This window comes from Cynocephalus volans, chromosome 8, assembly GCF_027409185.1.
Source record: "Cynocephalus volans isolate mCynVol1 chromosome 8, mCynVol1.pri, whole genome shotgun sequence".
NCBI classification, from domain to species: Eukaryota; Metazoa; Chordata; class Mammalia; order Dermoptera; family Cynocephalidae; genus Cynocephalus; species Cynocephalus volans.
Genome location: NC_084467.1, coordinates 131,595,304 through 131,611,186, shown reverse-complemented (window position 1 = coordinate 131,611,186; position 15,883 = coordinate 131,595,304). Strand labels below are relative to the sequence as shown.

The 15,883-nt window shown below is 46.8% G+C and overlaps 1 protein-coding gene across 1 annotated transcript in view; it reads left to right on the top strand.

Moving 5' to 3' along the window:
* TNR (tenascin R) overlaps positions 1-15,513 on the top strand; it is a 77,824-nt gene extending 62,311 nt beyond the window's left edge. The window contains exons 17-21 of the mRNA XM_063106391.1: positions 5,217-5,368; positions 6,710-6,806; positions 10,711-10,872; positions 14,294-14,457; positions 15,394-15,513. Of these exons, the coding sequence (XP_062962461.1) occupies positions 5,217-5,368; positions 6,710-6,806; positions 10,711-10,872; positions 14,294-14,457; positions 15,394-15,513 (695 nt within the window). The remainder of the gene's footprint in view (positions 1-5,216; positions 5,369-6,709; positions 6,807-10,710; positions 10,873-14,293; positions 14,458-15,393) is intronic.
* The last annotated feature ends 370 nt before the right edge of the window (positions 15,514-15,883 follow it).

Genomic DNA, 15,883 nt, shown 5'->3' with positions numbered 1-15,883 from the left:
CATCTAATCCATTCTCCACACTGCAGTGAGAATGATCTTTTTAAGCAACTGAGCTTAAAGTTCATCAATGGACCCTTCAGCCTGTGGCCTTCAGCAGTAGGTCCAAGTCCTTATGTGGCATGATCCAGTCCCTGCTTACCTCCTCAGGGTTCTCCATCATCAATCCAACCCACTTTTTGCTTTGTCTCCTGCTAAACGTTCAGTTCCCCAAATGAGCCATGCTTTTGCACAAGCCTGGAACACCCTTCTCCAACCTTTCTCCAATTTGTGCCTAACTTCTACACCAGATTCTAAAATAAGAAGTCCTTTCTAATTAACACTTGCCAACCCTTGCTCTATCCCGACCCCCACTTCTCACCACACTTTTGCCAGCCCCAGACTTCGTTGCATGCCCACATCCATGTTTTGATAGCTCTCTGTGTTTAATCTCCTTCCCAGAGCACTTAGCCTCGAGATTTTACTTGCCTATTTTCCTATCAGAGTGTGAGCAATCTGAAAGGCAGGACTGTGTCTTTTTCTTCTTTATATTCCCATCCCTTAGCCCAGTATTTAGAACCCAGCAGACACTCCCTGTGTGTTTATTGAATGAATACACAAGAGAATAAACAGGCAAATGAATTGGAAGATGCTGTGGGGAGGCTAAGGTGGTAGGTTCAACAGCCTATATGGGCTGAACAGGTAACCTTGCCCTGTCCAGGGACTCAGACTGCTCCCCACAGGTTAGCCAGGTACTTTGCAAATGTGGGTCATTAATGCTGACAAGGGGGAATGGTGGAAAGCTGAACATACTTCTGGAAAAACAAATCTAAATGCTGTAGCCAGAGGTGGTCACTTATGCCTCTATGGAACAACACACTTTGCTCTGCATTTATAGAGGAACCTGCTGAGGCTGTCCTCAGAGGGAAATGCTGACTTCCTGGCTTCAGTTTGATGCTGAGGCCATAGGAGAGGGCAGTGGACAGACGCTCTCCAGAGCTATTGAATTTGAGCATTTTAAAGACTGCACTCAAGGATCCAAAACAAGTCAGGGCAGCACAGGGTCAAAGCCTCCTCTTCCACGCCCACCCAGCCGGGTGATGTCTGATCGTGCAGCGTGGCACGTATGTAGCTGGCTCCACTCCACTCAGCATGCAGCCTCCGATGTCCAACACAAGCCAATTTTGGAGCAATTCTTCCAGTAACTGCCCTGTCCTGTTGATCTCACAATTACATCCAGAAACACTTAACCAGGAGACATTTCAGTGTACTGATCACTTGGCGTTGCTTTCCTTTTAACTTGGTAATCCCCACAGCTTGTGCTTAAAAAAAATAATCCTTCTTTGTCAGGCCACACTCTGGTTACTGCACCAAAGGGAAGAAAAGGCTTCTAGTTTTGTTCTTGGTCCTAAAATTTCTGCCTTGGGAAAAATTACTGGGATGATCTATGTTAGAATTAAAAGTGACTTTTTGATCATATTAAATAGTGATCCAGCGATCTAAGAAAGCCTGAAACCTGACCTGGCAATCTTCTATAATGTGTGAAACTCCAGCACCTGCACACTGAAAACTTTTTTTCTTAGGTTGATTTTATTTTCTTTCAGAACAGGAATCAGTGTGTTCTTTGTTATTATGCAAGCCAAAGTCCAACAACCCCCCAAGCAGAACAAAGTGATAAAAACTGGAACACAAGGCTTAAATGCAAGGCCAAATAGAATCTCTTATCCCATCTCCTTCCCATCCTATCCAACCTAAATCTTGGGACCAGCCCACTCAGTACATATCTACTGGGAAAGAGAGAGAGAGAAGGAAAGGGAAAGAGCAAGGCACATACATAGACAGAGATTGAGAGAGACACACAGACATTCAGTCTATTTATCCACCAAACCATATGGATCTAGGCAGAGAAAGACCACAGGTCTTCTTGGGGTACTGTCTAGTTACCAATTCCACCTCTTGGCCTCTCCGAGGAGAAGAGGAAAATATGCCAGACAAATGGTGGAGTTCAAGTCCAGCTGTCTTCAGACTCATTTGAGGAACCTTGGTAAAACACTGACTCCCAGGACCCACCCTGACACTCTGATTCAGTAGACATGCCATGAAACCCAGAAATCTGAATTTTTATAAAGTCCCTGGTGTGAGAACTATTTGTAAACCTCTGCTTTTTCTCATCTGGTGAAAAGGAATAATAATTTGATCAAGGACTGGTGGAGGTAAGGCAAAACTCTGGCAGTGTTGAAGGCTGCAGTGGGTTGGAGAGGATTGGCTACATGGTGAATGTCATGTCTTCTCCTAGGGCCCCCAATGTGAAAATCCCAGGGTGCTGCCTCTGATAGTCTGCACAAGCAAAATGCTTGTTGATGGTCTTTCTATGAATGCCACAGGCTCAATAACAGTCCATGGAATCTATAAACAACCGGATGGCCTTTCACTTTATCAGGGGTAAGGCAAGTGCCCCCAGCACCCAAGCATCAGCCTCATGCATGTTTAGTGAATGTCTCCACCAACTGGCTCGATGCTGCGGGCCTGGAAGAAGAAAGCGTGGTCCTTCCTCTCCCAGGGCACAATATGGGCTCTTTATCCCATCCAACCTTTCGGCATCCCTTAGACAACACTTTTTTCTTAGGTTGATTTTATTTTCATTTTTTGACATTAAAAAAAAAATGAATATATCTTGTTTATGACAGTCATTCAGATATTTAAAACTTCCCTTTTCCAAAAGACATTTCAGTTTACTATATTTGTTTATAGCAGGTCTAGCTGTAAAGCAACTAATATGTTTAAGTCCTTTAAAAGTATAAATACTAAATAGTCTACATTATCAAGGTAAGGAAGCCTGTGTAAGATCATTTATTTCCCTATTCCGAAATTTGGTTTGATTTTATATGTATATTTGTATGAGGTTGTTTTGAGGTTTGGTTTGGGGGGAGAAGTTTTGCTGGATATTGGGAAGAAATTTGGGGTTAAGAATCTGAGTTGATTTAATGAAGAAACTGTTCTTCAGGAGAAAAGGCTGTTAGTGCATAAGGTAGGAGTGAACTGAAGACCTAGATAATTATGTGCTGATCGTCTAAAATGAGAAACAGACAGTGAGAGAAGAGGGGAGAAAGGAAAGCCGACAGGCTGGTTGCTCTAGAGACCAAGTCAGGAATGGCCTAGATGCCAGGAAGTAATAGTAGGAAATAAAAGCAGCAGGGAGAGGGGACAGAGGCAACACATGCCTATCCCCTGATATGTAATTGTAACCACTAGGAATAGGTAGGTCAAGAACTTCAAAGAGTTCTGGGACATGCTGGAGATGAAGGTTAACAGCGTTTCTGCAGCTATTAAGGAAATAAGTTTGGGGAGGGGGGTAAAGATATTTAACTTGAACATAGAACTGTTTTTTGTTTTTCTTTTTTTCTTTCATTTTGAACGTAGAACTTTTTTTTTTTTTTTTTTGTCATTTTTTCGTGACCGGCACTCAGCCAGTGAGTGCACCGGTCATTCCTATATAGGATCCAAACCCGCGGCGGGAGCGTCGCCGCGCTCCCAGCGCAGCACTCTACCGAGTGCGCCACGGGCTCGGCCCAAACGTAGAACTTTTTGAGGTAACTTTAACTTGGGGGTTTTATATGCTTATAAGATAAATACAGATACTAATTTATCCTTTGCTGTATGGATAGATGTAGAGCTCCAGTAAACCACAGCATTCATGTATTTCCTGTGTTAGTAGAGTGCCAAGAGTACTTTGCACTTGGGGTCTGAAATCTTGAGTTCAAGTGGCTTGAGTAAGTCATGTGGTCTTTCTGAGAGCAGTTTCCTTCTCTGTAATTTGATCTATACCAATCTGCCTTAAGTTTTTTGCAAGGATTAAATGGAAATAAAAATACACTTTGCAAAGTACAAGTTCTATAGAAATACATTTTTATTCCCTGGGGCAACCATGCCTGAAGTAGGCAATGCCTTTGTTCTAAACTACCTTAAATGGGTGCCCCCGTGACCATGGTGTGACAGCAAGCTGAAGGACAGTACTGTGCTAGGAGGAGTTAACACATCCGTAGAGGGGCCTTGCATAAAGTCTACCGAACTCCACAACCTCTTCCTAACCCAGGATGCTTCACTGAGGATCTGGACAGGGTCGTAGATGACCAGGGATTTCAATGAGGCTGCTATGTCACCTTCCTCATGTGACCCACGAGCAGGCATTCCAAGTGACACTACATCACACCTGTAGTGTACTGGTTCTGCCACTAGGCTACACTATGGTGACTGACGTGTGCAGTCCCTCCCCAGCCTCTCTTCAGGACTGTGGCAGTCCAAGGATGCAGAACCACTCCAACCCTCAGAAGGTCATTCTATTTCCAGAGCACCCAAACCACCCTTCCTCACGTGGCAAGCTCTGCCTCCACCTTGCTCTATCAACTCCTGCAGTCCAGAAGAGCTCCTCCTGTGGGCTCTCTTCTTGCCTGCCTCTTGGCTTGTGGGTTAAGCATTAAAATTTTCCCTGAAGCTAAGCTCTTCAAGACACATGATTTAAGCTTCTCTTTCATCTAATTAGATATTGTTCTACAAATTGGGCTGTTCTCTCTGAAAGATGAGCTGCAATTTACTTCCCCTGCCCTCTCCTTAAACTTAAACTGAACTGTAAAATATGGCCCTTTGATTGTTTAGTCCAATCAGGAGATTATTCTGTACAGGGAATAGATATCTACCTTCTTGCTAATGCTGAGCTTGTTTGAGCATTCCTTGTTGGCTGCTGTGAAGATGACAGAAGATTTTGCTTAGATGCCTCTCATCCTTTTGAAAGGTCAACCCTTCAGTGATTTATTTTGGCTTGTACATCTGTAATTACTTGAGTAACCAACCACTAACTGCCTTAACACATCTTCACCCTGCAACGGGGGAGATTTTTATTATCCCGTTTCATTGATAAGAAAACTGATGCCCAAGGAACTCAGGCTATTTGCCTAAAGTCAAATAAATAGATAAGTGGAGGAGCCAGACCATGAGTGCAGCTCTTTGGTGCTCAGATCCTGTAAAACTATATATGGTCTCATAAGTCCAACATCAGTTGATGAAGGGGAAAGCAAGCTGATGCAGAGTTCTCATACCCACACACTGTCTGAGATTCTTTGAGGATTTCTTACAGCTCTTGGTGAAGCACCATGAGGCCCTCTAAAACCTTCTCTGATGCAAGGGGCCTTTACGCATAGAGAGAATATGGATCCTTTCTGTAAATTGCCTCTTATCCTGTGCAGGGGGCCGGGTGTTCCCTCATCCTCAAGACTGTGCCCAGCACTTGATGAATGGAGACTCTCTGAGTGGGGTTTACACTATCTTCCTCAATGGGGAGCTAAGCCGGAAGTTGCAAGTGTACTGTGACATGACCACCGACGGGGGCGGCTGGATTGTAAGTAGATGCGGCTGCTCTCCTTGCATGCCAATATCCTAGTGTTCCAGTCCACCAAGCTCAGCACCGTCCACCCAAACTTCACCATCCTCCTGACCATCCTTTCATCCACCCCCTACATGTCCATCCTGGGGCTCTTCACGGCCCTCAGGACCCTCGTTCAGCAGCCCAATCACAAGTTTGTCCAGGCAGAGAAAGGAATAAGAAGATTAAGGCCTGGCCCAGTGAAGGGACTCCAGGATTACTGCCTCCTCCCCTGCTCCCTGTGTGAGGAATTGTGCAAGAGGGTGCTGGAGAAAGGCAGTAGTGGCTCAGGCAGACCCAGGGATCTTGCCTGCGGAGGACTGCAGCTATAAGAAAGCAGTGGAGGAGGGGCACCTCTGCAGGAGGAGGTGAGCCTCTCTGTGGTGAGGTGATTAGGATACTTCTACTGGGGATTGCATTGGGAGAGCTGATGAGGGCAGAACATGGAGAGCCACCTCTAGTTACCAAGGCCACGCCTGACTCCATCCTTGTTCTTCTCAGAGCTGCCACAGCTCTCAGGGAGCATCAGTGCCTCCCATGCCTGATAGGGCAGTTCAGAGTGGAAGAAAAAGGGTAGCTTCACAGATGGCCCCACCTCAACGCAGGCTACTGTGCAGATGGGAGAGTTGCCACAGCTTGGCCCTAAAACATCCAGCATCATCTGAATCAGTGCGGGTTGGAAACTCAGCCCCTCCACCCTCCTGCAGTCTCCCGCTCTAGTGCAGCTAACACACAGTGCTGGCTTTTTCATGGTGCAAAACAGGTTAAATGGTGGCTGTGCTCGTAACAGCTACTCTTGGGAGACATTTTTTTTTATATTTCTGACATATTTGTGCCTCCTTCTTAAAGCATAATTGGAAATTGAAGCTGAGGCTGATGTGTCTGAGGTTAAATGAAATTAGCACTTAAACAGCTCTGAAAGTGAACGATACGCAGTTGCTTTGCCTGCAATAGGAGAGGGACAGTTACTCGCTGATTTGAAATTGGTCCTATGCTTTCTACTGCACTCTGCCGTGCGAAAGATTAATTTAAGAGCCAGGTCTCTTTCTCCTGACTACTTGGGGATTTGATATGTATCCTGAATCCTTTCTACATTGCAGGGGTGCCAGTTGGTGCCAACATCGCACCCCAGACTATTAGAGAAGGGCTCTGAGTATCTCCTACAAAAATTGCTGTGTAAATATCGAGATCTGTTCTGAAATATTCCTTATCTGGGCATCTTTGTCATTGCAGATACAAAACCCAGTTACATCAATCTTACTCATTACAGTTTATTTTCCTTAGCATCTCCTCATTTCTCCCCCTTTCTCTTCACAGGTATTTCAGAGGCGGCAGAATGGCCAAACTGATTTTTTCCGGAAATGGACTGATTACCGTGTTGGCTTCGGGAACCTGGAGGATGAGTTTTGGCTGGGTAACTCGTCCTTTTTGCTTTCCCTCGGTGCGCTGCTCTGGCTTTTTGTCCATCTCTCTCTTTTCTGTGTCCATCTGGGATTATCAGGAAGCCTGCCTCTGTGGAGCAGTGGACAGCTTGTGAATTGCTTTCAGTACCTCTTGTTCTGTGTGGCTCTGATATTGATCTGTTTTTATCTTATTGTGGTGCTTTCCTCTTTGCTGTGTCTCTTCCCATCCTCATTAATAGTCTCTTATGCTGATGGGCCTCGACAGGAGGCCACTACAATGGGAGTGAGCTGTGTGGTGGGGGAGGAGCCAAGGAGCACAGCAGAAGCCGGGCAGCCAGGCTGCAGGTCAGCAGAGGAATGAGGCCGGTCACTCCGCATAGTTCTTTGGAGAATATTATTACCTGACTTGGAAAGGGAGGGAAAAAAACTAAAGTGGCATTAGAGGTGACTGGCAATTTCCTAGAGGTGTGACACAAGCAGGAGGTACAGACTGAGAACAAGCTGGGGTGAGAAGGTAAACACACACCCAGGCCAGGCAGCTGGTGGTGGTGCCAATCCCAGAAAGCAGTCCATTCATTCCTACCCACATCTCCCTCTGGGTCAGGTTTTCACAGGGTTTGAGAGAAGGAGGCAGAGGGAACAGCAGCTCATCCTGTTCCACATGTGTGGTCTCCTCTTTGTCTCCCCTACCATCGTCTCATCCAGGCCTCACCATCTTCTCCTGGATGCCCAGATAACAGCCTCCCAAACTGGCCTCCCTGCCTCCAGGAGCACCCCATTGTCCACACGGCCACTGGGGTGATCTTCCTTATACCCCACATCTGAGCAGGGGTTAACTCCCTTTGTAAAACTTTTCAGTGACTCTTCCTTACCACCAGAAGGCCAAACACCTCTGCTCAGGTACAGGGCCCTCTCTGAGCTACCCCAGAGCCGGCTCTCTACCACGGATACCTCACCTGCTCTTTCCCCCACGCCTTCCCAACCCCAGACTCCAAACATCAGAATCACTGATGTTTCCTCTGCAGGGAGCACTCTCAACCAATGCCCCCTTCCCCATACACTGTGGGGCCCGTCTGTGTATATTCAAAGATCCAGCTAAACACCTCTTCCTCCACAGAACCTGTCCTAACCATTTTTCTCACCCATTGCCCGAGGGAGAATTGACCACTCCCTCTTTTGTGGCCCAGATCATAGTGTCCATTTTACCTTCTATCTCTCTTGACTATACTGTGTGAGATTTTTTTAAGGATGAGACCATATCATATTCATCTTTTACTGCCATTACCCATTACAGTGCCTGGGGAATAGGAGGTGCCTAAAGTACCGAGATCAATCAATCAATGAAAAGAGCGCATTGAGTACCTATTAGATACCCAGATCTGTGTTTGTCAATGTGAGTAATGAATACACAAGGTTAAGACCATATAAAAACGTTGGGACAGAAGTCAAACATATACTATACTTCATTGAATTAATTCTATTTTTAAAGAAACTTTATAGCATTGCCAAAAATGGAAAGCCAATTATCCTGTGCCGTAAATAAAAGGAAGGCTTGAAAATAAAGGCAACGAAAACAATATTAATATCATTCAATACAGGAACTCTAAGTCTGTTGTTGCTGCTGCTGGTGATGCTGTTAAAAACGGAGATTAGAAAGGTTAAACACACCACAAGTACTAGAACCAAACTGAGACCAAAAGCTAAGGTTAATATCGGGGTAAGGTTTCTCCTTCATCTATTAAGAAAGACTGTGACAGAATTTGGAAATACCTTTCTCCCTGTATGTCCAAGGTTATTTGGTACCTTATTCCTACAGTACTTCCCATATCCTCAGAGATGCCATTGCACACTGGGAAACATCGTATTAACCTTTGTAAGGAGGCCACAGATACTCAGAGAAGGAAGAGATCAGCTTCATGGAGAAGGCATTGAGGGATGAGTTGGAAGAATAAAGGAAGAAAGGAGACAAGAAAAAAGAAAAGGCAGGAATCCTTTTGATACAGGCAAACTCAGGACCAGGAAGAAATCCATCCAACCAGAGGAAAGGTGCACGTCAGGGAAAGAAGAAAATGAGGCTAGATGGGTTGAAGGGAAGGCACATTATGGAACTTAAAAGTAGGGAAGAGAAGTCTTGACTTGATGATACAGCTAATAGGAACATTGAGGGCTCTTGGATAGAGGTGATGTGTAATCTGGCAGCAATACACAGGTTGGGGGTACACTGTGACCCATGGCTTATGTCCTAAGTTGGGTTCTCCAGAGGTAGAGCCTGAGACAGGGATTCTTGTTCAAGTGATTTGTTGGGGAATTCTCTGAAGAGAAGAGAAATGGGGGAAGCAGGATAGATCAGGGGAAACTGCAAAAACATGGTCTTGTCTAGAGACTCCTTCAGTCTGATCCCAGGGAAGCTCTGGATCATGATTTGCTGCTCAGAGTTTGTCCCCACTGGGGCAAGGAGGCTTTGCTTTTGTACCCTCCTCATCAGTCATTGATGGAGGTCTGCCCAAAGGCATGGGGGAGGGAGAGCGTAGCTTCCAGGATGAAGTGACTCCCATTTGGTCAAGGGCAATTAATTATCCAAGAAGAAAGCAGCTGTGAGTTGCGAGCAGCCAACACTTCCAGCCGCTGGAGATGGGTCCACCTAAGGGCTTCGGGGCATGGCACCACCAGCATCCACTACATCTGCGCAAGCACACATCTGGGGGAGGTTGTGGGTCAGCAATTCTGCGAACAGCAGTCAAACAGCCTTCTACTTATAATCAAGGTAAAGCTTCAAATCTCAGATGGGATAGGAAAGCCAAAAGATCTGGGTGACCTCAGGCCAATCATTTCACCTCTCGGGACTTCATCTTCCTCTTCCACAAAAAAAAGAGGCTGGCCTCAGTAATCTCTAAATTTCCTTCCATCTCTGCAATTCTTTGATTCTAAATCATGGCATACTCAGATAGATGTTAGATGTCATAGCAAAGCAAGAGAACCCCAGTTCAACGAGCAGATAGAAATCAGGAGGACTCAGAGGTCACCAGCAATGTAAGGCGAGAGGTTTGGGGTGTGGTCAGGTTGGTCACAATCTGAGGGTCCCGGGGCAAAGCCAACCAGGTCAAACAGACAGGAAAATATATATGAGAAAATATCACCAAGAGGGATCTGCACTTCACCTAAACTCTGCACTTACAGGGGTTTTCACTTTACGAGAATCTATTAGACCAAGGCCTAGAAAGCTCAGAGACCAAGGAGAGCGCAGGTGAGTGGGGATAATGGGCCAGAAAGACCAGTGAAGAGGTAGCAGAGCAAGATGTAGCAGGGAGATTAGAGAGAAAGGAACTGAGTCAGGAGGCAGAGAACAACAGTGTCTGACCTGGCCACGGGAGCCCCAGGAGGCCTGGGGCTGAGAACAGCAGGGGCAGTGTAATAAAAGGTGGACAGAGCCCCCTCTGCAGGCTGCTAGTAGGTGCTGGGATATCCAGGTATCCCGGACACCCTGAACTCCTCTGAGCAGCACCTCTACCTCTGGTTTCTCAGCACTCACACCAAAGGACTCATACCCGTGGAATGCCTCTTATCATTTTCTTCCAATACCGTGGTTGGGTGTAGAAAGTGGCAGGGGACAGGGCCAGGAATCCTGAGGCTCAGGGCTTGTCAATTACTGGGTCAGCACTGGATGTTAGGACCCTGCCCCCTGAGCTGTCTGTAGTGGAAACGCATCAGCACACCTGGGCTGACCTCCTTGCAGGAGGAAATTCAGACTCTGGCAGGGTCTATTTGACAACAACCTGGGGAGGGCTGAAGACAAACACCATCTGGATACCCCTCTCCTTCCCCATAACATCTGTTTCATGGTCACAGTCGCATTTTTCCTCCCATTTCCAAGGCTGCTGGGGCCAGACTCAGGGCATGGTCCGCTCTTCTCCACAGGGCTGGACAACATACACAGGATCACGTCCCAGGGCCGCTATGAGCTGCGTGTGGATATGCGGGATGGCCAGGAGGCCGCCTTTGCTTCCTACGACAGATTCTCTGTGGAGGACAGCAGAAGCCTGTACAAACTCCGCCTGGGAAGCTACAATGGCACTGCAGGTACCTATGGCCCCTGGGTGACCCCGGGCAGCGGGCGTGCAGCAGGACGGGGCCCCTCGTGAATTCCCTCTAGCCAGTGAGGAAGGCCGAGTGGCGGGGTCGCTCTGGTCCTGGCTCTCCCCAGCCACTCAGGTGACCTGAAATCAATTTCCCAGGACTTCAGTTTCCTCATCTGGAAAATAATAATAATAATGCTTGCCCTGCTTCACAGACTAGCCAAGAAAAAAAGTGATAAATGCCGTGAAAATGCTTTTAAGTTAAAAAAAATAAAAAGTGCAATGTGAGAGCATAGGATTGCTTTTCTTGTCTAGAGTAATCAATATGGGCTCTTATCCAGTGAGAGCAGAATCACTTATTATCCATGTAGAAATTTCCCCTGCAATGACATCTAGGAAAACCATCTTTGAACTAACAAAAATAATATAGATCCACCATTCTCTGAGATGCCCCAGCCCTTTCACCCCCTGCCCTGGCCATCAGCAGTCATCACAACATCACATCCAGGAGCAAATGACACCAGTGAGTGGTCCTCACTGGCCACATTTCTTTTCATTCCTCCACGAGAACTACATACATGGTCAGGTTTTCTGTATAGATTTTTATGGCATTTCTACTAAGCAGAACAACCATCTCTGTAAGATCTGTGGTATTAATAGTTTTATCTGAACATAACATCCAGCCTGCTCCTTGGGCTTTGCCAATCTGTTTCCTGTGTTCTGTCCTAACACATTTCATAAAAACCTGTTTTGCCAAATATTCAACTGTTTGGTACACGGAATTATTGGCCCTTTCATTAACTCTAATTTTAGGGCTAAATGCTGGTATATAATTTTAGCAACATTTTTATGCCTCTTGAAATTAACAAGAGCATCAAGATGTGCCCTTCCAATTACTGCATCTGTTCAATTACTACTCTGCTCAGCCAGGTATTTTTACTCCAAAGAGAAGACGCGCTTTCTTTTGTTATTGTTCATATTTGAGATCATTCCCAATGGCAATCAGACCAGCCTGAAGTATCTCAACAAAAGGTCCAATTTGCCACACTTTGGACATAAAATAGCCATTGAAATGGAGCGTATTAAACAAGATGTCAGACTAAATCATTTCAAAAATAACCTGATGCTATTCACTCCCTAAAATTAGAATTATGCCTATAGAAAAGCCATTCCTACCTCTCCTACAGGAAGACAAGTGAGCCCTCCCACTTCCTTACATGTCTCCCTTCCTCCCTCCTCTCCGTCCCGCTCCAAGCCTGTGCTTTCATCTGTCCACCGTGAGCCCAGCCCCTGCCTCCTCTGTTCCAGCTCCATCTCCCTGCCGGGCCCCAGAAAGAACAGAGTTTTTGGACTGCATTCCAACTCACATTTCAGAGACAAATACTGACAATGTTGAGCTGATCATCATAAATTAATTATGGTCTGATTCCTCACCTCGAGTATTTAGTTCATCATCTTCAAAAGCAGGAAAAGCTGAGGCTGCCCCTCTCTCTAGGTAACTCCACACAATCAATGGATGTTCCTTCTAGACCAGAAGTTTGCCAGGGAAGAAAGGCCCATCCCCTCTCTTTTTGGCATTTAACATTACCTGAAACCTGTGGCCTTTATCTCTAATTGTTACTCATTTTTATTAGCACTACTTGTAGCAACAGTCCATCCCAAGGGCCTCCAATCCAAATTCAGTCCCTTCTCCTGCTCCCCCTTTCTCAAGGCTGCAAACATCCAAGTCTCTCCCTGGGGACTCCACTTGGATGAGGACTGAAAATTCCAAATCAGGTTATCAATAAGAGGTTGTGAGCAACTTTTAAAGGTTTATGGGGCAAATGGTAGAGACGCAAAAGATGCATACAACACAGCCTCTGCAAGAACTAAACATCTAGTTTTAAAAGGAACACTTAGGAAGTAACTCACCCCACAGTAAATGGTTCTCATTCCCAGTTTAAGGGGCGTTCAGGGGAGGGGGTTCTGGAGAGTGGAGGAAGGCTTCATGAAGGCAGCAGCATTTGAAGGGATCCCGATGGTGAGGAAAACAGATTCTGGAAGAGGAGCCACGGAAGGAGCAGTCACTGCGGAGGAAGGAAAGGCTGGAAGGGCCCGGCTGATGTGGAAGGGCCTGGCTGACCAGGGCAGAGTGTAAGTTCAGGGGGAATAGAAAGAAGACTGGTGGAGGGGCTGGAGCCAGGCCCTGGACAGCTTTGAAACCGAGGGAGCAGAGGAATTCAGTCTTAACACGGTGGGCAGTGGGGAGCCACTGTAAGTCCTGATGGCATAATGGAAGTGGGGCTTTAGGAAGACCAGCGTGACAGCCATAAACAGGATAAAGTAAACCTGAGTGAGGAATGCAGAGGCCAGCCAGGGGCTGCTGCATTAATCCTGATAGGAGATAATAGGAGCCTTGACTAATGCTGCGATTAAGAGAAAGGTATAAATCTGGACCGTGGTTCGAGAGAGAAAACCAGGTCTTAGTTAATGTGTTGAAAAATGAGGTGGTGATAGGAGACAGAAATGGGGAGGGAGAGTAGGTTTGGGGAGGACAGAAAGACCAATGTGGGGAGCGTGTCTGAGACAGCGGCCAGCCCCATCGGCATGGAGCTGGAAAGAATTGTTCCAGGAGAGTAACAAGGACAAGGTGAGGATTACAGAGGGATAAGCAGGGGCGAGAGGATAGAAATGTGGGGAGAGACAGCAGAATCAAGGAACTGATGCTGAAAGAAAGGGTCACTAGAGAGCAGGATTAGTCCAGGAATTTTTAAGATAAAGGATATGAATGTGGCTTAGGGTGAAAGAAGGTGGAAATGTTAAAAATTAGGGACAGTGATCAAAGATCCTTCAAGCCTGCTCTTCTCCAAAATGCAGCCGTTTTCCCACCACTTTTCTTCTGCCACGGTTTTGATTTTTTCACCATCCTGTTTCCTAAGACAGGAACTCTAGTTCGTTAAGGTCCCTCTCCACATGTGGCACTAAGTTCTGGACATGGGTTTTGGGGGTGGTCTGACCAGGACTGGTGACCCAAGGAGAAGCCCCAGCTGAGGCTGCACAGTGTGACTCAGCATGGTCCAAGTGGCCATGGCTCAGCACTGTCTCCTCTGAGACAAAGGGACCCCAGGTGTTCTACGTCCCCTTGCAGGCCTGGAGCAAGCAGACAGGCCATGAGGTGGGGCTGTGTGGACAGAGTTCTCAGCAAAAGCTCAGGGGATGAGGAAATGGGAGAGCAGCATGGAAGTACTTGGCCCCAGGGGTTAGGCAGAGTAAGAGTTCTGCACAGCCAGGCTAAGGAACGGGGTGGAAACAGGAGGGAAACGGGAGAGGTAAGTGGAAGGTTCCATAAGTGGAGGCCAGGTTTACTGCAAGTGAGTTGAATGTCCAGAAAATCCTGATAAAAGAGTGACAAATGGGGCAGTCTCACAAACGTACCTTTTTTGCAGGGGACTCCCTCAGCTATCATCAGGGACGCCCTTTCTCCACCAAGGACAGAGACAATGATGTTGCAGTTACCAACTGTGCCATGTCATACATGGGAGCTTGGTGGTATAAGAACTGCCACCGGACCAACCTCAACGGGAAATATGGGGAGTCCAGGCACAGTCAGGTAGGTGAGGCCGGCCACTCCTGAATGGCCCAGAGCTACGGAACCATGGTCCCTTTGCTTTGTGTTTTAAATGCACATGCGAGTCTTACATTTTCCTTTTAAAAAGAAATACTTAGAGTCTTGAGAAAGAACTGTCATAAAGAGAAAAGTAATGCAGGCACAGGGATAAAGACAGGACAGAGCAGAAGCCAGAGGAAGAAAGCAAAGCATCTGACCCAGGAGCCAGAACTCACCCGGAGAATCTCTTGATGCTCAGTCAAGTCCCATTTCAATTCCTCATCTGGCAGAGCTCATGAAGAGATTATCGATTCTGGGGACAGTGTCACAGGCTCAACTTCACTCTAAGAAGGGTGCCAGAGAGAGATAAGAGAAATACCAGTGTAAACTGGTCTATGTTCCCCCATCAGAGACTACATGTCTACAGGTTTGGCTGGGTGTTAGGGAGACCAGCTGCACCAACTGGGACTTTCCCAGTTTTAGCACTGAAAGACCCACATCCAGGGAAATGCCTTAGTTCTGGGCAAACCAGATGGCTGGTCATCCTAGGTGAAAACCATCTGAGTCTTTCATGGAGAGTGAGCAGTCAAACACAGTCATTCTCTCCAAAATTCTTCCACACTATTGGGATTTTGAAATTCACCGCCATCTACAGGTGCATGCAACTCCTGAAAGCCTAAAACAAAGCTGGCAATAGGAATGACCTGCCACATGTTCCCAGAAAAGAGCCAGGCCATAGGCGTGTGTAAGGGGAAAGCTGGAAAGAGACTCTGCTCCTTTTGCCTTGTTGGAAACTTAACCACAGAGCTTCACGTTCATGGGAAATAGCTAAATCCCCATCTTGGATTCCCTGCTCCCATCAGTCCCGCCTCTCTCTTCAAGTGGGCGCTCTTTCGGAGGGCAAGGGCGATCTGATATGCTTGTCTTTCTCATGTCCAGGGGATCAACTGGTACCACTGGAAGGGCCACGAGTTCTCCATCCCCTTTGTGGAAATGAAGATGCGCCCCTACAGCCACCGTCTCACGGCGGGGAGGAAACGGCGATCCTTACCGTTCTGAGCAGTGGGAGGCTGCCAGCCAGCCGATCTTTTCTGTCATTTGTTTGTATTTCATAATATGAATCTGGGGGGAGGGAAGTAGTAATGTGCTTTGCAACATATTACGAGTATTTGAAGGAAGTGGGGGTGTGGCAGGAATCAGTCGACCATCATCTGCTCATGGTTTCTGCTGCCCTGGAGCCCGGCCCTCGGTCTGCGTCTCCCTCCTACCCAGTCATCCTTAACCTTCCCCTCCTTTCCCACCACGGAGGAAATGCGGGAAGTTTTCTTAAAGACCAATTCAAAAGCAAGTTGTGGAGTGCAGACCGTTGTGGTGACAGGCACACACCTTCTTTTTCTGCCCTCCTTCTGAGATGCCCTTCACCTTCCTG